This window comes from Melanostigma gelatinosum, assembly GCF_949748355.1.
Source record: "Melanostigma gelatinosum genome assembly, chromosome: 6".
NCBI lineage: Eukaryota > Metazoa > Chordata > Actinopteri > Perciformes > Zoarcidae > Melanostigma > Melanostigma gelatinosum.
The window spans coordinates 11,893,570-11,917,078 of NC_136639.1; the positions used below are offsets into that span (position 1 = coordinate 11,893,570).

Below are 23,509 nucleotides of genomic sequence, written 5' to 3' on the forward strand. Positions count from 1 at the left end.
TTTGATTGGACACCGGGGTGTGAGCGACACACACACACACACATGATACAATATTAGTCTTTTTATACCTTTATCCCAGCATCAATATTAGCTTAGATATTTAGGCTACATTTCTGATAAGTCGTCATATCTCAGTCAGCACGTGCTTCCAGTCAATCTACTGAAGACAATGTTGACTATTTCATCATTTTACACATGAGAACATATTTAACATCCTCAGCATTGGTGATTGACACAGCTTGATGTGAGATTGTCTTTAATCTATGCATCCTGTAAACAGCTGTGCACGTCTGTTCCTTCAACAACAGCTTGTTGTTACTGGTGTAAGTTATTGCATTAATTAAGCGGTATGTCGTTGCAATGGTAATGTTACAGTGCTGGTCACTGCATGGATGAGCGGGTGCAGGGGCTAAAAAAAAGTTTGTTCAAAGGTGAGGAGGGCTAGAGCAACATACTACTTTAACAGCAGTGTGCTGAATTTCACTTCATCCTCGTGTGGAGGATATGAGAGTTGCAGCAGTGGTTCCTCACCTCATTTGTTGTAGACTACAATTCTGTGGAACAAAGAAGATCCGTTTGGAGAAAATCTAATTATCTTCAGGACCAGTTCAAATGTGATGGTAGGTTTTAATGTGACAACATATGAAAACATTACATTTCAAGAGAAAGCCATTTCTAAGATCTGATTTTCACGCAATCTCATGGACCACCTTAAAAGCCTTTGTCCCGCCCTGGATGCTTTCTTTAGTCGTTCTGATTGGCTGAAGGCTCATTGATGGAAGCGGCTGCAGAAATGCAAAACTTGTTGCTGGCTCACACAGCGCCAAGCGGCAGAGCGGAGTGAGAGTGTATCTGTGAATCGCTCCAAAGTGCACTCAGACCACACCAGACAAGACTCGGTAAACGAACGGACGCGCACATTAGGAGCGAAACGCATTGAAAGGACTTAAGGCAAAGGCGCTTCTCTGCAAGGCGCATGACCGGCAGCGCGTGAAGGATGCTGTCCAGCCGCTCCGTAGTTGTGGAGTGCGGGTAGTGCATGCCGCGCTACTCCGGGTCCAGGTCGCGTTTACGGACCCTCCGGTTCACGGACGCTCCGTTTCTCCGGTGCCTGGGTCGGAGGATCCCCGTTTGTGGACTTTCAATCTCACTGGACTTTTGACGCCGTGCCTGCTCGGCAGTTAGCGTGATTTTAAAAGACATCAGTGGGGCAGTAGTTATTCAAAGACATCTTTTTTTTCCTCTAAGCTACAGGGGTAGTTTTATCTATACGGCTCCAATTGGACTTTTTCATTGTTTCCTGAATGGGACCTTATACAAAAAAGTCGCTCTGGGACTTTTGACATCGGACTGGAATATAGAAGTAGCTGACAGAAATCGTGTTATTACCTGTCCGCTCGCTCCAGTTCTTTTTGTTTGTCAAAGGAGATATTTTTGTGTCATGTTCGCACTGAAGAAATGCGCATAGAAAAACTTTGGAATATGGTTGGTCACTCATGCAGCAAGTTAAATAACAGTGTTTTATATGAGTTTGCTTAATCAAAGACGAAAGGAAGAGCAGTCAAGTGCACGCATACATACGCGAGCAGGGACACAGTTTACGTGCGTATTTGGACACAGTCTTCCTCTCCCGTCCGCGTCTTTGGAGAAGTTGAAAAACAAAAGCAATTGATTCACCACAATGATAACTTATTTGGTGAATTTTAACATTTACAGAATATAAAGCCGTTTGAATAATAGAATCATTTGAACAATTTGTTGTATATCTTTTTTTTTTTTTTACTTTTTGGGGACAGACGGTCAAAAAAACAGTGTGCTGATGTCTGGCAAACTTGCCGTCATGTGGGATTGATTGCAGAGTAGTATGTTTGGGCTGGAGCAGTTTACTTCTCAGATTAATAGCAGAACCTCTGGCCAGTCAGAGAGAAACATAAACCAACCGAGACTGAACATGGGCTCACATTATAAAAGCCCAGGTTTTCACGCTGGAGGCCCGCCGGGAGCCGTGGAACCCGGCATGGGCCCTCTGAGCGAGCCGCAAATGCTCGGGCTCAATATGAACATGAACGGAGAGCAGTACGGGGGCTTTCACCCGCGGGGCCACTCGGACATGCATGCAGGCGGCGGACTTCAGCAGCAGCAGCAAGGACCCATGCATGGATTTTTTAACAACCAGCAACCTCATCAAGGACATCCTCACGGCCACCAACCTCACCCCCACCAACCTCACCCTCATTTCAGTGGAAATTTCGGAGGCCCAGAGCCAGGGTCATCATGCCTGCATGGTGGCAGGCTAATGGGCTACAACAACAATGGCATGGGACCACAGCAGGGCTTTGGAGAAGGATTTGATCCGCTCGCTGAGGGACAGGCGGGGGATGGCTTTCCCCTGCAGCAGCAGCAGCAGCAGCAGCAGCAGCAGCAGCAGCGGCCTGGTAACATGCCTGACTTTCAACATCACGGTCCTCCCAGTGGCAGCCATGCTGTCCCTGCTCCCTGTCTACCCCTGGACCAGTCGCCTAACAGAGCAGCATCCTTCCATGGTCTCCCATCCTCCTCATCCTCCTCCTCTGAGTCTCATGGCCTAGAGTCTCGGCGGATGCCCAACCAGGGAGCTGTAGAGGGATTAGAGTATAACTTCCCAAGTGAGCCTCCATCGGGACATTTTGATGTACATGTATTTTCCCCATCAGAATCAGAATCTCAGTTACCCCATTTTGCGCCAGGAAGGCCAGTTCCCAGTGGTAATTTCCCAGTGAACCCTGGCATGCCACGGACATCAGGCATGCCGGGCATCTCTAAGGGACACCAGCCGCCACCCCAGCCCCAGCAGCCTCAGCATGGAGTGTTTTTTGAGCGTTTTGGAAATGGCCGGAAGGTGCCCGTGAGAATGGAGCCGGGGGTCAATGCAAGACATCCTCTCATGCAGCAGCAGCAGCAGCAGCAGCAACAACAACAACAGGCTGGCTTGATAGCCAGACAGAATCCATGCCCCCCTGGCCTCCCCAGACCCCCTCAGGCTGAGCCCGGCTCTAATAACCCTAACATTCTGGACGGCGGGGTCATGATGCCTGGCCAACACAACCAGTTTGAATATCCCATTCACAGACTGGAAAATAGGGGTCTGAACCCCTATGGGGACCCCATGTTTAATATGCAACAGCCAGCTCCTCCTCCCTCCCAACAACCGCCAAATCAGAGGCTGCAACACTTTGACTCTCCTTATATGAACATGGCGAAAAGGCCTAGATTTGACTTTCCTAATGCACATGGCGGTGAAGGCTGGTGTGGTGGAATGGATAACCACCTCTCTCCCTCTGCCTACCCCGGCCTGCCTGGGGAGTTCACCCCACCTGTGAGTGAAGGTTTCCCACCAGGTCCCCTGCAGCATCCAGGGCCTGAGCAACAGTCTCTACAGCAGCGGCAGAATGCAGCCATGATGATAAAACAAATGGCCTCGCGCAACCAGCAGCAGAGGATGAGGCAGCCCAGTCTGCAGCAGCTGGGTCACCACGGAGATGTACCTCCCGGCCCAATGACTCACGGAGGCCCAGTCGGAAACATGCCCCAGCCCAACTTTGACAGGGAGAATGCTGGCAGGATGCCCAACATTGATGGACAAAATCCTCATGTAACTCAGGAGAACTCCTGGTTCCAAGGGTCCCACCCACCAGGGGAGATGATGTCACGGCGTATGGGTGGAGCGGGTAACGAATCGGGGCCCCATGACATAGGGCTACAGCAAAACGGAGCTGGAATGATTTTTAGGCCAGGCATGGGCATGCAGGAGCCCATGAGAATACCAGGAGATGGGCATGTTCAGGCTCTCCATTCCCCGGGCATGCACTCACAATTCAGCGGCAACATGGGCAACCTCTCACAAATGCAGTCTCCAGGAGCAGGGACAGGGCATCCCAATGCCCCAGCGGAGAGGCGGCCAGCTGACTTCCCTGCACCTCCAATGGGAGCACAGCCAACATTTCCCTATGGGGGGGCTAACCGTCAGGGGCCTGCCCACAGTGCTCCCCAGGGGGTGAACACCTCACCAGGGAGCTACCCTCCTCAGTCTGAGTTCCCCCCAGGCCAGCGGCCGTCTGTTAGTAAGCTTGGAGCTCTGTCCCTTGGGAACTTCAGCAAAACCAGCGCTAAAGACAGTGTTTTTGGCCAGAGCTGCCTGGCGGCTCTTTCCACGGCCTGCCAGAACATGATCGCTAGCCTTGGGGCCCCCAATCTTAACGTAACATTCAACAAGAAGAACCAAAATGAGGGCAAGCGAAAACTGAGTCAGACAGAGCAGGACATTAATAGCAACACATCTAATGGGACTGGCAGTGCTGGACCTGAATATTTTCAGAGCAGCACTTCCCAGAACAGCCAGATGCCTGGCACTGGGAATAGCAACTCTAAGCCTGCAAGTCAAAGCCAGACGGTGCAGGGGGAAGCCAGTGCCCTCTCCCCAAATTACAACATGGACGCTACCCCATGCAGTGAGGGGAAGGCAACAACAGGGAGTGGGAGAGGGAGAGGCAGGAGAAAAAGAGACAGTGGACATGTGAGCCCTGGAATTTTTTTTTCCCCTGACAATGGTAACCCTGTTGTAAGTCCAGGCCAGCAGACCCCCTCTGCTGGTGTTGGGGAGAGGGGTGGGGGTACGCCCCACGAGAAACACCTCCAATCACCCTCTTGGGGTAAAGGAGGCGACCTAATGTTGGGGGATCAGGCCGATTTGATGTCTTCCTTGGACAGTGGCATTCAAAGTGTCGCCAAGTCTGACAGTAGCTCACCACGAGTGGACTTTCCTGACGATGTCAGCACCCACTACGGCAACGAGGATGAGGTGTCGTCCAGCTCAGATGCAGGAGGCGCCTCTGCCACCAAGCCTAATCGCAGCCCTATGATCACCGGCTCCCCCAAAATGCAGAGGAGTGACCACGGGTTGATCAATGGACAGAAGCCCCTAGTCATGGGCATTAACAATCATACTACCTCGACCCCAGAGAGCTATGGACTGAATGCTGGTGGGGGCACAGGGGCCAGTGGGGTGAGCCACCCAGGCACTCCTGGGGTGGAGCAGGTACGCACCCCATCCAGCACCTCTGGCCAGGAAGAAATCCATCCTCTGGAGATTCTGCAGGCCCAGATCCAGCTACAGCGGCAGCAATTCAGTATCTCTGAGGACCAGCCCCTGGCCATAAAAAATGGCAAAAAGAGTGGTGACTGTCCCTCACAGAACGGAGACAATGAGCTGGCAAGCTGCAGTCCTGATGCTGGGAAGGGCTCAATGGGCACTATTGACCTTGACACCCTCATGGCAGAGCAGCACGCCACCTGGTACGTGCCCAGTGACAAGGCCATGATGGACGGGTCAGAGGATGACAAGGCCATGGGACCATGGGAAAAGAATAAGGGCCAAAACATCAGCAAAGAAGGTAAATGAAACAGTTTTCTTTCTTTTGCTATATTTTACCCACTTTTCCTTCATTCTTTCTCTCACCCTCGGTGTCTCACACTCACTCTCACACATGCAAAACAGACTTCACTAACTGATGAATTATGCTCAATAAATTAGTTTACATTTGACATTTTCTTCCTTTAAAATGCTATACTTATTTGATCTGAAATGCAGTGTAACATCACATACATAATAGGTCAAATGCTCTGGTAACGCTGATAATAGAGGATCTTTTGTCCATATTGTGACGGCAGAAAGCAGCCGTCTCTGTTTAACTGGTTCTTTGAATTTTAGAGGTTCAGACTACAGAAGGAATACATTTAGCGCCATTCAAGTCTTTACAAAGAAAATAAAAATGTGGTATTTCTCTTGTTAAATTGGGTCCGTTTTGAAGAATGTAAAAATATATATATTTTCAGCGTGGAGCAATTTTAAATGTCATCTGACTGAACAAAGTAAATGAACGACAATGTATTTGTATACGTTTCTTTATTGTATAGGCACTTCAAAAGAGCAGCTCAAGTAAAGTAAACATTTCCTGAGGTTCTTTATCTCGGTTTTCAGGGTGAACAACTACATTGAGAAGATTAATAGCTTTTTGAGGATATGCGTTTGCGCAGCGGGGTTCCCCTCGCCTTGTTACGTGTTTGTTTTTGTTATTACCATGGGATAATACAGAACTGGTGAAAGTGGATTGATTTTAGATTGGCAGCACAGGGTTTCAAGGATTAGATATCATGGAGAAATGAATACAGCCATTCAATTCCAGTTAAAGTTTCCGTTGGAAATATTTAATTTAGAGACCTTTAATACTTTTTAGTGTCTAGTTTGAAATTGTAGTTTGATTGTTGTTCAGCAGTTTATTATTCATCACTGTCTCTTTTGTCATTGGCAACTGATTTATCATCGTTATATATGTAGTATACAAATATTTAGGCAGCAGTTTAAGAGTCTTCAATACAAAGTTTCTCAAAGAAAATGTAAAATGTTCTGGCCTGAAGTAAACAGAGGCAGTTTTTTTTAACAAGACGGAGATATTACATTCCGCAGATGTAGGTTCATACATGTTTTATTTTATTGTTTTCATTTTGGCTCATAAATCAAAATGCAGATATATAACTTTACTGTTAGGTTGCTGCGGATTAATTTCGTTTTCTAACTCTTCTTCCCATAATAATAATAATAATAATAATAATAATAATAATGGCTATAATTAATGTTGTTATTGTTAGTTAATATGAACACTACTTTATCATGATATTTTAGTTTTATTAATATTATTTTGTAGGATTTAATCGTAATAGAAAACACTTTGTAAGCATTACTGTGCATTGTGATTGCAGAATTAGGCAAGTTGTATTTATTAAAATGTGTTGGTTTTATCTATTCATTTATTTCTATTGTATTTTATTTATATTTTTCTTCCTTGTTTTTTGTTGTTTACGTTGGTTATTTACAAATAATTCCAAACCAAAGCAGCAGACATAAATGGTTGATGTTTCTCCATAAGACAATCTGGAAGAACTGGCTATTGTCAGGGCTAACCTACCGAAAGGGTTGTGGATTTATGGATATATAATAATGTGGATGGATAAAAATGTTGATAGCGCCTTGCGCGTCTCGAGCGCCTCTTTGTTCTGATCATTGCGGGTGCAGAGAGGGGCGGGGGCGCGCAGCGCGCGGAGTGTCGAGTCCAGGCGCATTGTTTATACGAGACTGAGCGCAGGGTGTCGGTACTAACACCAATGGCATTACTTCGGAGGACCACTGTAAATGACCATTTGTGACTAACATCACCGGTCACCCCAATTATACATCAACAGAAAAATAACATGTAGTGAAGGCTATATTTTAATTAGAGCCAGAATGATCAAAACTAGCACATTGCACTTCAGGCTGTTTTCATATGTTTTCCTCATAAATGGTGCTCACAGTCCTCAGCTAAATTAGAAGACAAATGACAAGACTATTGAACAATGTGGCTTTATTATTTCTATCCATTATTACTATATATATATATATATATATATATATATATCACGACACACAAACAGAATAAAATGGAGCATATAGGGTGTCAAAAGTGAAAGAAGCCCACTGATGCCAGGAGATAAGTAGCCTAATATAATCACTTTGGACATTGATTAATGAGTATTATTTTGAGTCGGAAACCCAGCACTGATAAGCAGTCAGCCACAGTCACCCTGTTGCTCTGACTGTTTTAATTTCTCTTGGGCTGATTGCACATTTATTAATATAACTTCATAAAAAATCGGTCGGTATTTAAAGGCCGAATAGTCTAATTTCTGCTCTCATTTCCTCTCCCCTCCTCTCTCTTCCTATCTCCCGTCTCCTTCTCGCCACTCTTCTCTCCTCTCTCAGCCCTCCCTGCATGGACACGAGGCATGCAGCTCTGGAGCGATCGATAGCTAGTTAGCACAAATCACGGCTCCTGACAGTTTCTCATTTGAGTGCTTCAGACAGCAAAGATGAAAAAAAGGGTGGAGGTGTATTTGGGAGGGGACGGGGGGTTTCAAGATTGAATTTGATGCTTAGGCTACACAGGAGGGAGCAAAATAACATAATAATTTAAGATAAGTCATAGCCCACAGAGTAGTTCCATCAGAGCCAGCATCCCACAGGCTTTTCACTCTGCAAAAAAATGTCCACGTCTACCAGTCAGCCTAGCCCTCAGTGTTGTGAACAAAATGCAACACTTTAGGAGATAATGTAACTGATACTAATTTGAAATGAATCAGGCCAATTCATAAGACCATTAGCATTGACCAAATGTAACTTGGACAAGAACATTCTTAAAATATTATAATTTTTATTCGGAGAAAATGAATTGATGTAATTCCAGTGACAAATATTTGTTTCCTACTTATAATAACTTGAAAAAACCTTTTATTATCATCAGCACAATATGAATATTTTTTTTGCGGTGGAACTATTCTTAACGGTTATATGTGAGATATGAAATATATAGTTTTCTAAAGTTGATTTAAACATGTCCAACTCCCTTTTCCATCAGCATTATTTTGTCCTTTCAAGAGTGTTGTTGAACTATGCATAAATTATTTTAATTATTAAACAATTAGCATGACATCAGGTTATTTATTCACACAAAAAACATTTTGAATACCCGATTAAAAAAGAAAATGTTATTGAAAATGCATTTCAATGAAATGAATTGTAATTATAAGCAGAACTTTTGAGTGCTTTCTTATTCAACTCTACCCAGAATGTCACTAAAGGGTCATGATGCGTATTTGTTGTGTTTCATTGTTTGTTTGTTTTACTGCTTGAGAATTTAAAGACGTGAGTTACGGTGTTGTGTGGACTTTGGCGATGCCGAGGAGTTTGCTTCAGATGAGTTGATTGCAGTTGAAGTAAAAAAAGCTGGGAGGTCAAGGGTCAGTTATTAGGTTGATGTTGCCATCGCTCTGTGCCTTCTTCACTATAAGTGCTCGAGGTGACGTGTGGAACTTCAGAGGGACCCCAGATCGTTTTGTGTCCATGCGTTTGTGTTATCGCTATAAGCAAGAGACAAGAGCCACACATCTTGCCATGATTCGAGTAAGAAATTTGATATTTAGCCTTCCTCTGAATGTTTGAATGTGCACACATCTTGCCAGTATCGGTGAAACTGTGCTTGTTTGTAGAGGAACTTTACTCTCAGAGCTGATGTATGTTCACCCAGTGGATCCCAGCTCCCCTTCTCTGTGCTCGCTGTATGCTTGTTCAAAGTGATGCGTGCCGCAGTAAGGACCCCCTTTAAACCCCATATTTGGCCTCCTCTCTTTGTGACAACATGTAGCTCAAGTTTTTCACCAAGGCACAGTCATACCTGCCGCTCTAAGCACATGGCCTGCATGTGCAAGCCCGCTTCTTGTGCTCCCACGGAGGCAAAGAGTCGAGGCGGATACGAGCAACTTTTCCTTGTACGGTGTCAGTTAAAAGCATTTCCTCTTTTTTTTAAATGTCCTTTGCGCTCTTCCTCTTCCCTTCGCTTCAGTATATCTTAGCCAGAAGCCGACCGTTTATTTGGAAACTCATGTACAGCCTTGATAACAGGCAACCAGCAGGCGCAGGAAGTGATTCAGTTATTTTTACTTTTTGCCACACACACTTACTTTTTTTTTTGTTTTTAATCAGCGCAGTTAAAACATTTCAGAGTTGACCCTGTGGAATAGTTTCACTCTTCACTCTCAATCATCAGCCCATAAAAAGCTCTAATCATGATCAAATCTCTTTCGCTCTGACTTTGACAGGTTTGAAAAGAGGGAACTTGCATCTTATCACACCTACTAGAAAGCACTTAAATCCACTGAAAGAGCCGTATTGATATTCCACCATGAGAACCATCCTGTGAGACCACCTTTCTTTGACATTTCAGTACGACAACAACCCCACAAATCACAGCAGTAATTTCTATTTCCTTTTTCTGACAAAACGTATAGTGATTGGCACATGCTTGAATGTGGAAAACAGCTTTGGGCAGTCTATGTTCTTTACCTGTCATTACAAGGTGTTTCATATTGACTTTTTTTACAACAACACACATCCACTAAGCCCCTCGCCCACTCCTGTACCGCAGTGATGATAATCATTATGATTATCATAGCGATTAGCCCTGGTGATATTGTTTCCAAAAGTCATAATTCATCCTCAGGCAACTCCTTTAAGTTGACTTGGTTATTGACGGGTTGATCGGGGCTAAAAGGAACAGCTAGTTGTATGTATTTAAGTGCATACATACATAAATACATGATTAAAATGTTTTTTAGAAACTACCGTCCTCTTGAACAAAACCATCCCTGGTGTGGACACAGAAATAATTTACCTGTTGTGTTACATTTCTGTTCTCGCTGTATGTTTGTGATTTTGTGCGTGTGTGTGTGCTGGTATGCACGAGAGTGTGTGACGAACGGCAGGTTTGTAGACACTGCAACTTGATCGCGTGGATTTGTCAGGTGTAGACATAAAGTTTGATTTGTTTCGACTCCGTGTCAGACTCACGGCTTCAGCCCCCGATCTCAGGTGTCTCGCTCGGTGGAACACGCTCACTTAATACTAATGTGTTGGAAATATTTAAGAGTATTTACTTGACTTGTAAATAGTGCAGGACTGAAAAGCACCTATCGTGCATTTAAAGCGTCTGGAATTTAGGCCAGCATTTGTGAGTGTGTGTGTATTCGTGTTTGTCTATATGCTGCGTGTGTGTGTGCGTGCATGCGTGTGTGCTCGATGTTCTCGGGCTTTTTGCAAGACATTGAGCACTAGTGACAGTCAAAGGAAGCCTATTACAGTAAAGAAGCGTGTTTGTGACTGATGAAGAGAGAAAAAGATGAACAAAGGTGTCAGGCCTTGCTGGATTTTCAACTCTTCAAAATAGCAGCTCATCCGGTGTTTTGTTTTCCCCGGGGAAGGGTGTTAGAATAAAATAAAACTTGTCTCAGCATGTGGTAAATATTCTCTCTGGATGCAGCTTTATCATTCGGATAAAGCAAACCCACCTCGATCAACTTTTGTTTTTCGTGATCTGTGGTAAAATATTCTACCGACCCGGTGTTGCAGCACCGTGTTGAAACAAAATAGAGACAGCGAAGTAGATCAATATGTCACCGACTTGGACGACACGCTGGACAGGTCCTGGACATGGTTGTGAGTTATGAAGGAGCCACTAAATCACTTCCCATGTTCTGATTTGTGTCTGGTTTCAGAAGCACTTCTTGTGGTCAGAGGGGAGGGGGGCGGATGGGGGGGTATGAGTTTGAGGGGATGGGAATGTTGCTGGCGAGAAGGTAGGAAATTCTATGGGCGATGCCTGCCTGGGCAAGTTTTTTCCCCTTTATGTTGCAGGCCAGAGAACAGAGAGGAGATTCAAACCATTTTAACCCTTGTGTGAGAAATCCTCCCTTCTCTGAGGCAACGGTCACACGTCGGCAGTTGGGTTGGGGTTGCAGGGAGCCTGACGTGCCCCCTACCTGCCCTGGGGCAGGGGATACCTGGGATAATACCTCTTTTAGCCCCCATATGATGTACATCATTAAGACTTTCCTAAACCCAACTGTACTTGGGGGATATTTTTCAATTTTCCTCGGTGGCTTAATTATTCGGCAACGACCTACATGTCCTGTCACTTCTGAGACAGTGATGAGATGCTATCGGGAGAACCTGAAGTTGTTGTATTTCCAGAAGAGAAGAAGGCTTTATCTCTGCTTCTATGGCCCTCTTGGTTAACATCAGACCTTTTCTCTTCCCCTTTTTTTGAAATCTGACTTTTCCTCTGTGGATTGTGATGGGTGTTTTGTGCTGACAAAGACAGAATCCTCTCACAAGACCATAGTGGTAGTTGTTATGCTAAAGGCATCTGACAATGTCACACACTGTCATAGGAGCAGAGGCCTTTGGGTGTTTTTGTCAGCGAGCGGAGCATTCTGATTGGGCTGGTTTGTGTTCACAGAGGATTGGGTCGCGCCCTCTGGAGCACAAGGTTAAAGGTGAAGTGTCGTCATGGAAGTAGAGCTTGGGAGAGAAAGGGCAGAGGCCTGCCGCATGGGATTCTGGGGCCTGGGAAATCAATTTTGACAGTTCTGAGGATCTTGCACCGAAGAGAAGCTTTTCTTAAATAAATGCATTTCATTCAGATTCTTTTCTGCCCTCCTTATTTTTTTTACAAATAGTCACAATATCTGTGCCAGCTCAATCTGTCTTTGTTGTAATTGTGCTGATGTTTTTAGGATTAATTGGAGAAAAGAAATTGCACACTAACACTTATTGCTATAAAACACCGTCTTCAAGCAGCCATTGTTTTCCTCCCTGTGCTGCTTCGAGTGTGTTGAGTGTGTGTGATATGACATGTAAACCCGTGTCAGGCCGTCAGCTCCCAGACACATTGGTGTCATCCAGACAAGCAGAGCTGTGCGCTGTGCTCCCAGCCTCCATGACACTCGGAGCTCTACTCATCTCTGTAAATCGTCTCTAGCTGTGTCTGTGAGACTGCGCCAAAACCCCACTGCTGTGTGTATATGTGTGTATATGTGTGTGTGTGCGTGTGTGAGCATTCGTGTACGTGTGCATGTTTGTGTGCGTATTTGTGTGAGAGAGCATCATCACCAGGCACTAAATAACAAAGTACTGCACTTGGGGCGAGAGATATAGGGATATAAGTGCATCACATTAACTTCAGTATTTATTTAACACATCACAGTGGTAATCTTTTCTGGCTGTAATGTGCTTAAGGATATTTAGGTGTATTTGTTGCTCAGCGCAGCTGCTTGCGCTGTTACTGTTCCTTTTTATTAGGTATTTTCCCCCTCGCTTGCTGATGCTAAGCACTTGTTCCCTTCAGATGAATCGGCTATCATTGAGATATTACCGTGGATATGAATTCTACGTTAGTCTATGAACAGCCATAACAAGAAAGATCTTATTATATATCCTAACAGATTTCCCCTGCTTGTAAAATGTCATGGTGATTTGGGATTTAGACTTGTGTGATGTAGAATTTCACACCGCCTTTTCCACTTGTGAAGTAATGCGCCGCCATGGATAATGCTTACAATTTAAGGGTAGTGTCTTGATTTTTTCCGTAAAAATCACATCCCTTGAATCCCCTTTGGCTATCCTTTAACACTGGGTGGTATTTTAATCCGGTGGTGGTCAAGTGTTTGGCTTATTTTACTGGTGTATTTTGCATATGCTGTTGAATGAAAAGTGTATTGTAACAAATAGCAATCAGCCCATTCAGCAGGACTTCAACGTGAAGAGATGATAGAAAAATAAACTGAAACATCTATTACATTTTCTTCTTTTAACATCATTTCTTAAATTGTGTTTATAGATTTATTTAAAAATCCTGATTTCACCTAAACATGAATCCTGGGATTATACAAGCAATACATTTGTCAGTGTGTGTGTGTGTGTGTGTGCAAGAAAAGAGAGTTATCATGTTTGTAATTTGATCTATACGTCCTTGCATTGAAGCTGAGTGACGTGTAGCTGGGATTGTACGTGTGTTTCTGTTCATGTGGGTGTGTGTGTGTGTGCATGTGGAGCAGCAGCTGAGGGCTGATGTGGCAGCGGTTGGCGTGTTGTGTGTTTTTGGCTGTGCGTGTTGTCAGTTTGCTGTGTGTCAGTAGTGAGCCAGGGGAACGCTTGGCTGCCTATTCAGGCCGGTACGGACCCTGCTGTGCCCAGCTAGCATGAGCTGCTGGCGGGTGCTTGAGGGCATAGCGCTGGGAAGAGGGAGTGTGAGTGGGTGGAGGGTGGAGGGGTGAGGGGGGGGGGGATCCGCCATGCTGAGGTATATGACTGGACCCTCTGGCAAATGTTAGGTCTTGTCACTGCCACCACCAACGCTGCTGTAAATCCTCATTTCTCCCTTACCCCCCTTACCCTCAGCCCCCCCCACCCCACCCCACCCCACCCTTAAACCATGTTTCTAGTCCTTGGGAGGGAGATGGAGATAGAGAGAAATTCACAGAGACCGGCAGTCAGAGAGAGAAAACGAAACTGGGAACAACGGGAGACTTGGCTGCCTGACCTTTTACCAAATCCCCCCACTTTTCCATTCCAGTGGTCGTAGCCCAGACAGGCTGGGGGGCAAGCCTGCCTCACTGCCTGCATGTCTGCCTGCCTTCTTCTCTTGGTTGTCCTAGCTGCCTGGCCTGCGTTGGCCTTCTCTATCCTGGCTGTGTTGTGTTAACACTGTGTCACTGCTGCCTCTGGGTTTGTGAAAGCAGAGAGGGAGGGAGATGAAAACAGTAAGCGAAACAAAATAAAAATAGTTTAAGTAGCAGAGAAACGATGAGCTAAAAAAAGGGGGGAGACGGGGCTGTGGATGATATGGAGGTCTGTGCGGCACTTCTGTTGTCTCTCAGGTGAGCAGCAGACTGACTGGAGTGTTGTGATCGGCAGCCTCTGTGCCCAGACTGTTTCGTCTATCACAGCCTCTCCCTTCTCTGACTCATGTAACTCAGCTTGTCAGAGCTGTTTTCTGCCTGTCGCTACATTCAGACACCCTGTACCTTAAAGCTCAAGTGTCTTTGTGCAGCACACTGATCGGCTCACCATCCACATGGAGTAAGGCAGTTGTATATTTTGTGTGGTGAGAAGATGGGTGAAGAAGCGGACGGATTTCAGTGAAGGATCCCTAACATCTTCACACACACTTGTTCTGTGCTTTGGGCTTCCTTGGAGGCAAAACCCAAAGCACACGATGCAACACTAGTGTCATAACGCATAGCCCCCTTATTACCTCTTTCCTAGATACCGTGTTTCTCTTTCCCCCAAACTGTTATTCATTTCTGCCCTTTTCTCCCTCAGTACGCTGCAGCCTGTCTCTCAGCAGATGAAATGACGCTGCGCTTTTATGTATAGTTTAGCCAAGCACTTCCTGTCCTCATCAATCTTCCCCATGACTAATTCCTTCGTTACACGGCACAAAGTGATTTTTCTCCATTTATGAAGCATGCATCTCAGACGACGGCATTTCTTTTTTATATATATATATATATATATATATATATATATTGTGGCAGCCGGAGGGGCAACCTCAGAGGAGAAGTGGTAGAGGGACGATATTGCCGGACATGGAGGCGGAGCCCCATGTCAGGGAGTGGAAAAGAGCGCCAAACCACCATCAGCCCAAACAAGCAACACCTGAGGAGGAGAGCCGAGGGAGCGACCACACCCTATCGGAGGAGGAGGAGGGGACTATAAAAGGGCCCCGGACACAGGAAACTAGGAGAGAGTAGGAGTGGAAAGAGACGGAGACACAGCAAACGCATTGGAGACAACTGGCTTACCCCTTGATCACCCTGGAACGTCTGACTACCCGCCCGGCTCCCGACCCCTGCCTGTACGACTACCCTGCTCCTGCCCGCGCCCTGGACCGTATGAGGAATACCCGTTGTGCACCGAACCGTGGAAGTGAACCCCGACCATCCCTCTGGAAAGCGGACAGTGTATTGTTGAGTGTCTATCCTACCTCTATCCACTCTCTATCTTCAGTAAAAACCTCACTTGCACCATTTATCTACCGACTGGTTGTGTTTATTGGTCCGTGTTGTCGTGAAACCCCCTTGCCACCCCGGGGGCTGTCACAATTTGGTGGAGAATGTGGGCACAGTCCGGTTCTGGCAACACTGACCGATAGACCGACCAACCCAGTAAGCATGGCCACCCCGGTGCCATTTCAAGAGCTGCTAGCGGGGCTAATCGCTAGCAACCAGGAAACCCAAAAACGCCACGAACAAGCCATGCAAGTACAAATGCAAATCCTCCAAGCACAGCAGCAACAACAATACCAACAGCAAGTACACATGGAGCAGTATATGGCGGTACAAACCGAACGCGCGGAGGCGATGCAAAGCGACATCAAGGGCATGTTACAGACACAACAGGAGCAACGTACCGTGGAGAAAGCCAACCCAGCGCGCTTCCTTCTCAAGCAGACGGCAGCTGACGATGTGGAAATATTTTTTCAGATATTCCAGACAACGGCACTCCGGGAAAAATGGCCAGAAGAGCACTGGGCTGAGTTGATAGCCCCCTTTTTGATCAACGAAACGCAAGTAACGTATCAGGACTTAGAGCGCGCTGGAAAAGTTGACTTCCGGGTGTTGAAAGCGGAAGCGTTACAGCGATGCGGGGTCACGCTGGTACTAAAGGCACAACGATTTCATGAATGGACATATGACACCTCCCTTTCTCCGCGAGCCCAGATGCATGAGATCAAGAGGATTACGACGGCCTGGCTGCACGCAGAGCCCACCGAGGTGTCGCCCACCGATCGTGTCGTCATGGACAAATTCCTCAGATCCCTCCCGTATGAGGCAAAAAAATTGGCCGGCCAGAGAAACCCCCGCAACCTCGAGGAACTGGTAGAGATCATGGAGGGTTACCACGCAGCACAAGCGTTAGTGCGTGGGGGAAGAAACCCGAAAGTGGAGGGGTCCACCCGCAAAGAAAAGATGAGAACGGAGGAAACTACCTATGTGTCTCCCTCCTTTCCCCCAGGCTTTCCCCGACGTCGGCCGGCGGGTGGACCGGAAGAGAGGAGGTGCTACCACTGCGGCGAGATCGGGCACATCGCATGGGAATGTCCTCACCGCCAGGACGCACCCATGACCACGGCCAGTGAGGGGAGTCGCCCATGCGGACTGATTACCGGATGCTGGGCCACTCACGAGGACCTCATGCCCCTCACCCCGGTCAAAGTAAACGGCCGCGACGCCTCCGCGATGGTGGATTCCGGGAGCGCGATTACCTTGGTGAGACCTACGTTTGCTCAGTACCCGCTCCTAACCGGCACCCGAGCGGTCACGTGCATCCATGGGGAGACCCGCGAATACCCCACCACCGCCCTCGAAATATACACGACGAGGGGTAGATACGTCGGCACTGCAGGAGTAGTGGAAGGACTCCCCGTAGAGGTGCTGGTCGGCCGAGACCTGCCCGTGTTCCAGGAGCTGTGGCGCAGCCTGGTGGTGAAACCAGGTACGACCCCTCACCGAAAGTCCAAGAAGAAAGCCATCTGTGGGCTGGGGGAGGAGATCTCCACCGATCCCCTATCGGAAGGAGTCGCCAGTGCCGTGGCCCGGGCGTTGGTGGAGGCCACCCAACCCAACCCCGAGGACGTATATGCCACAGCCGTCGAGAACGACGGACCCTCCAGCCCCAGTGAGCCCGAAGGAGAGGCGCCACCCATCCCCGAGGAGGCAGATACCCCCTCCCTCGAAGAAGAGGAGCTGGCCGGGCTGTTCCCCCAGGACCCGGAGGAGCCCATCTTACCCGGGCCCCTCACAGGGAGGTTTGGGACGGCCCAGTTGGAGGACCCCAACCTAGCCCACGCCCTTCGGCAGGTGGCCGCCGTAGACGGACGACCACTGGACGGGGTAAGAGACCTCCCTCCCACACATTTCTCCATTTATAACGGGCTCCTCTACCAGGTAGTAATAAAGGACGGGGCCCCCCTCAGGTTGTTACTGGTACCACGTCCTTTCATACCCTCTGTCCTCCAGTTAGCCCACTCCCATATCTTAGGTGCCCATCTAGGAGTGGAGAAAACCCTGGAAAGGGTGAGGGCCAGGTTCCACTGGCCCGGAATAAAAAAAGCCGTGGAGGATTACTGCCGGAGCTGCCCCGAATGTCAACAAGTGGCCCCACAACCCCATCACAGAAACCCGCTGGTGCCCCTGCCGATCATCACCGTCCCCTTCAGCAGGATCGGGATGGACCTAGTGGGGCCCCTACCCAAGACCAACCGGGGACACAGGTACATCCTGGTGATAGTGGATTACGCCACCCGGTATCCCGAAGCCATTCCCCTACGCTCTATGGCCACCAAGGGCATTGCAAGGGAGCTGGTGATGTTGTTTTCCAGGGTCGGAATACCGGAGGAGATTCTCACCGACCAAGGAACCCCGTTCATGTCTAGGATCATGAAGGATCTGTGTGGCATGCTGAAGGTGACCCAACTGAGGACGTCGGTGTATCACCCCCAAACGGACGGACTAGTAGAACGATTCAACCAGACACTGAAGAAAATGTTGAAAAAAACCATGGACCAGGACGGGAAGAATTGGGACCAACTGCTACCCTTCCTGATGTTCTCCATCAGAGAGGTGCCCCAGGCATCTACCGGATTCTCGCCCTTCGAGCTCCTGTACGGTCGACGACCCCGGGGGCTACTCGACCTGGCCAAAGAAGCCTGGGAACACCAACCCTCCCCCTACCGCACCATGGTGGACCACGTCGAGGAGATGAGGGTGAGGATGGCATCCCTCTGGCCCATCGTCCGAGAACACATGGCCGAGGCACAGGCGGCCCAAGCCCGCGTGTACAACCGGGGAACCCAACCCCGAGTGTTTAACCCAGGGGATCGGGTGTTGGTCCTGGTACCCACGGCGGAATGTAAGTTTCTAGCCCGATGGAGGGGGCCGTATGAAGTAATGGAGAAAGTGGGGCCGGTAAACTACCGAGTCCGGCAACCAGGTCGGAGGCACCCGACGAAGGTTTATCATGTGAACCTGCTCAAGAAATGGGTGCGTAGGGATGCCATGCTCTGTTTCTCTCTCTCTACCCTCCCAGGAAAAACGGAGCCAGTCGAGGTACCCGTGGGAGAAGAGTTGACCCCCCGGCAGAAGCAGGACGTCCGGGAAATGGTGGATCGGTTCCGGGACGTGTTCTCCCCGGACCCCGGATACACCACACTGGTGCAACACCGGATAATCACCGAGCCCGGGAAGAAGGTGAAGCTAAGGCCGTACCGCATCCCCGAAGCCCGCCGGGGGGCGATAGAGAGGGAGGTACAGAGTATGCTGGAGGCCGACATCATCGAACCCTCGACGAGCGAGTGGTGCAGCCCTATAGTGTTGGTTCCGAAACCCGATGGCTCGGTCAGGTTCTGCAATGACTTTAGGCAGCTCAACGCCATCTCCAAATTCGATGCCTACCCGATGCCCCGGGTGGACGAGATGATAGAGCGCATCGGGAGGGCCAGATACATCACCACCCTCGACTTGACTAAAGGCTACTGGCAAGTGGCAGTAGCCCCCGAAGACAGGGAAAAAACGGCCTTCACTACGCCCATGGGACTGTACCACTATAAGAGGCTGCCGTTCGGTCTCCACGGAGGCCCCCCCACGTACCAGAGACTGATGGACCAGGTACTACGTCCCCATCGAGAATACGCGGCAGCCTATCTGGACGACATCGTCGTGCACGGGGAGGAATGGGGGGCTCACCTCCAAAGACTGGAAGCCGTCCTGAAAGCTCTGCGAGGGGCGGGGCTGACAGCCAACCCCAAGAAATGTCGCCTCGGCCTCCGGGAAGCTGACTACCTGGGGTACACCATCGGCCGCGGCTGCGTCAAGCCCCAGGTAGGGAAAGTCGAGGCGATCCGGGAATGGCCCCGCCCCCGCACAAAGAAACAGGTACGAGCATTCATTGGGCTAGCTAGCTACTATCGACGGTTTGTTCCCCAGTTCTCTGCTCTTGCAGCACCCCTGACGGACCTAACAAAAAACCGGCTGCCAGATCGGATCGTATGGACGGCAGAGACCGAGGACGCCTTCGAGAAGCTGAAGGAAGTACTCTGTTCTGAACCAGTGCTGGTGACCCCGGACTTTACGCAACCATTGGTGGTACAGACAGATGCCTCCGAGACCGGGGTGGGTGCCGTCCTGTCCCAGCTGAGGGATGGAGAGGAGCACCCGATCACATACGTAAGCAGAAAATTATTACCGAGAGAAACGAGATACGCCACGGTCGAGAAGGAGTGTTTGGCCATCAAATGGGCTCTGGGGGAGTTGAAATATTATCTGCTGGGACGACACTTTACCCTGGTCACGGACCACGCCCCCCTGGTATGGATGTCCCGTTCAAAAGACAATAACGCCCGGGTCACACGCTGGTTTTTATCCCTTCAACCATATGCTTTCTCTGTTGTCCACAGATCCGGGGCCGCTCATGGAAACGCGGACGCCCTGTCTAGACGGGACGCCCTAGGTTCCTGGAGCAGTCCTCCCCCCAGGTCGGATTTAAGGGGGGGGGTATGTGGCAGCCGGAGGGGCAACCTCAGAGGAGAAGTGGTAGAGGGACGATATTGCCGGACATGGAGGCGGAGCCCCATGTCAGGGAGTGGAAAAGAGCGCCAAACCACCATCAGCCCAAACAAGCAACACCTGAGGAGGAGAGCCGAGGGAGCGACCACACCCTATCGGAGGAGGAGGAGGGGACTATAAAAGGGCCCCGGACACAGGAAACTAGGAGAGAGTAGGAGTGGAAAGAGACGGAGACACAGCAAACGCATTGGAGACAACTGGCTTACCCCTTGATCACCCTGGAACGTCTGACTACCCGCCCGGCTCCCGACCCCTGCCTGTACGACTACCCTGCTCCTGCCCGCGCCCTGGACCGTATGAGGAATACCCGTTGTGCACCGAACCGTGGAAGTGAACCCCGACCATCCCTCTGGAAAGCGGACAGTGTATTGTTGAGTGTCTATCCTACCTCTATCCACTCTCTATCTTCAGTAAAAACCTCACTTGCACCATTTATCTACCGACTGGTTGTGTTTATTGGTCCGTGTTGTCGTGAAACCCCCTTGCCACCCCGGGGGCTGTCACAATATATATATATATATATATATATATATATATATATATATATATATATATATATATATATATATATATATATATATATATATATATATATATATATATATATATATATGACTTAATCAACCCGTGTATGGATTTTCCTGGAAGCTTGGTGAAACCATTTAATATGAGGCTCCATACCTCGGTGACACAGGGTCGATACCGTGGCATGGTCATTATACCACTAAATTGGGTCAAGCAGGGTTAAAGGCCAGTATTCTCAGTGCCCTTTGACCCTCTGGCCGGCGGTCATGCAGGAGGGCTGCACATTTGCACGCCTGACTGGGAGCAAATGAATGCGCGTATGTTTGTGTACGTGTTTTTTCACCTGTGTGTGTATATATCAGGCATGAGGAGGTGGAGTGTGAGCAGAGGAAGCTTTGCTTACAGCCTCCTTCTGGGTTTGTATTGACAGGGTGGTGGAATAGTGTTGAATTAATTTCACAGTGCAGATTTAGAGTGGGAAGTGAAAATGACACTGGTTTAATTAGAAGTGTGTCTATCAAATGGTTCATCTGTATCAGTAAATGACAACTTGCTTGAAGTTGTTTTTCATTTTTGTACAGTCTTAATTATAATTTTCCTCTCTGTGCTTGTCTGCAGAATCAGAGCTGTCCCAGAGTAAGGCTGGAGCCGGGGCCCCAGGAGCCGGAGGAGGAGGTGGAGGAGGAGGAGGAGGGAGCAGTGGAGGTAACCACCTGCAGTGCCTGTCCGTCCACTGCACAGACGAGCTGGGGGACAGTAAGGGCCGAGGGGGGCCTGTCTCGTCCTGGCGCTCTCTCCACTCTGATATCTCCAACCGATTTGGGACATTTGTGGCGGCACTGACTTGAACAAAAAGCAGACCCAGCGGGAAGAAGGAAAGAACATTAAGATGAAGAAAAGCTTCAAAGACAATTATTGTTGATGACGATGATAATGATGATGATAAAGTGTTGATGAGGCAACTGCGAACAGCCTGACAGGACAGAAAGACATTTTCACTCACAAATGAAAACAACACCAGAGACACTCACTCTCTCTCTAATCGTGCGCTCTCTCTTACACACACACACACACACACACACACCTACCTTATTGTTTTCTGATACGCAGTCACCTTTTAGGACACTCTTTCACATACTGCTGGACAATACAGCGCGGGCTCCCCTACTCAACAATGCCCACATCTGGAAAACCTCAAATCAATATTTGTTTTTGTTCTTTGTTGAAGAAAAATAAAGAAATGTCAAAAGGAGGAGACTACAAAACCAGAAGAAGCAGAATAGGAGATATTCAGTTGTCATTGGCTTTGATTGTATAACAGGTGAGTCTTGTGATGCGAGTCTCCAACACACACACAGACACACACACACACACACACACATACTCAAATGAGGCCTACTGTTTGATTAGAAGTGGCCTGAACACTAGAAGCTAAACTAGAGGAAGATCGAAAGAGGGGTGATTTTGCATGACTGTAACTCAACTAATTTTTTTGTGAACACAATTTTCCCCCTTTGTCAAAGAAAATGTTAACTTTTATCATTTGCTGCTCTTAATCATTTATGATTTATTGTCGTTCTCTATTCTTTTTATAGCCAAGAATAACTTTCCTTCATTCTGTTCTCCTCTTCTACTCACCTCTCCTTCAACCTTATAAGCTCAGCTTGCATACAATTTAGCCAATGAGAACTGAAAATGGAGGTCAAGGGATTGTTTAATAAGGGAAATGAAAAAAATACTATTGGTATTGCACATGTATAATAAGAGAAAATTTGCTGTGTGTTAGGCAATCTTGTAATCTTTAAATAAAGCTTCTGTTGAATTTGAATTTCTGAAACAATAGACGGAGGACTGTGACGGCAATTTACGAACTGATATTTGTTTTTGGTTTTCTTTTTTTAATAATATGTAAAGTGCAGTCGTCTGTTTCCCTGCATATTGTATATATCTGTATATGTTTTATTGAGTAACTAAATAACAATAAATATGACGTTAAAGGTGGATTTTTCTTTTGGCAATTCATTTTGTTCTTCAGAGGTCTCCAAATAAATATCAGTCACGGCAACAAACCTGAAATAGTTTGGTATTCATTGCAAGTATTCAGTTGAAGGAATATTCAAACTGTCGAATATTGTGTGTGTGTACCTTGAGGGTCAACAGTGAATTACAGAGGTGCCTGCAGTATATCCCCAAGAGATGCATGTGACAGGAAAGTTTTGGACTGATGCACAATACCCTGAAAGCCTGCAGGAAGCTGTGCCATATTGAAGCCAGAAGCAGAAACATAAGGATCATTAGAAAATGTGGCTTCCTCCTGGATTTGGAAGCCAATACGATTAATGCCATATACACCCACTCACAACCTGTGTCACATTTTATTTTCTTTCTTGACAGCTGTGATACATACACCTTCAGAATAGTCATTCGAATTGTACTCCAAATACAACGCATGTAACCAAAAGAAAATGTAAAATTGCAACCATTTCGCAAGATTTTGTTTTCTCCGATACTAAGACTGCTCTGATTTGCCTGTTTTCCTCATCATCTGTGTTGTTTTGGCGACCGTACACCATCCTACTAACCGCTCCTCCCCCTGCAGCTACACACACACACACACACACACACACACACACACACACACACACACACAACACACACACACACACACACACACACACACCTCCCCTCTACCCACTCCCCAGGCCCTCTTTGGCTCACCTGCTCTTTATTGGCCATCTGCATGGATGCTTAATGCTAATCAATAACTCCCCTGTGTGCCAGCTCTGAGGTGGAGACGTCAATGCTACCTAACAGGGCTAGTGATCAACCTGTATCACTGCTGTCTAGCATACACACACACACACGCATGCACACACTCAAACTGCAGCTCCCTGCA

General features: G+C 47.8%; 1 protein-coding gene across 1 annotated transcript; it reads left to right on the forward strand.

The window, feature by feature from the left end:
• Window positions 1-890: 890 nt before the first annotated feature.
• On the forward strand, window positions 891-22,605 carry mn1b (meningioma 1b). Its single transcript, XM_079270061.1, has 2 exons — window positions 891-5,429; window positions 21,232-22,605. Exons 1-2 carry the CDS (start codon window positions 1,865-1,867, stop codon window positions 21,459-21,461), a joined length of 3,795 nt encoding a protein of 1,264 aa, XP_079126187.1. The 5' UTR covers window positions 891-1,864; the 3' UTR covers window positions 21,462-22,605.
• The last annotated feature ends 904 nt before the right edge of the window (window positions 22,606-23,509 follow it).

Bases quoted from the DNA above. Each gene is read 5' to 3' on its own strand.
- mn1b (XM_079270061.1), top strand. From the start codon at position 1,865: ATGTTTGGGCTGGAGCAGTTTACTTCTCAGATTAATAGCAGAACCTCT. The intron at 5,430-21,231 runs GTAAATGAAACA...GCTTGTCTGCAG, and splicing joins CCAAAACATCAGCAAAGAAG to AATCAGAGCTGTCCCAGAGT.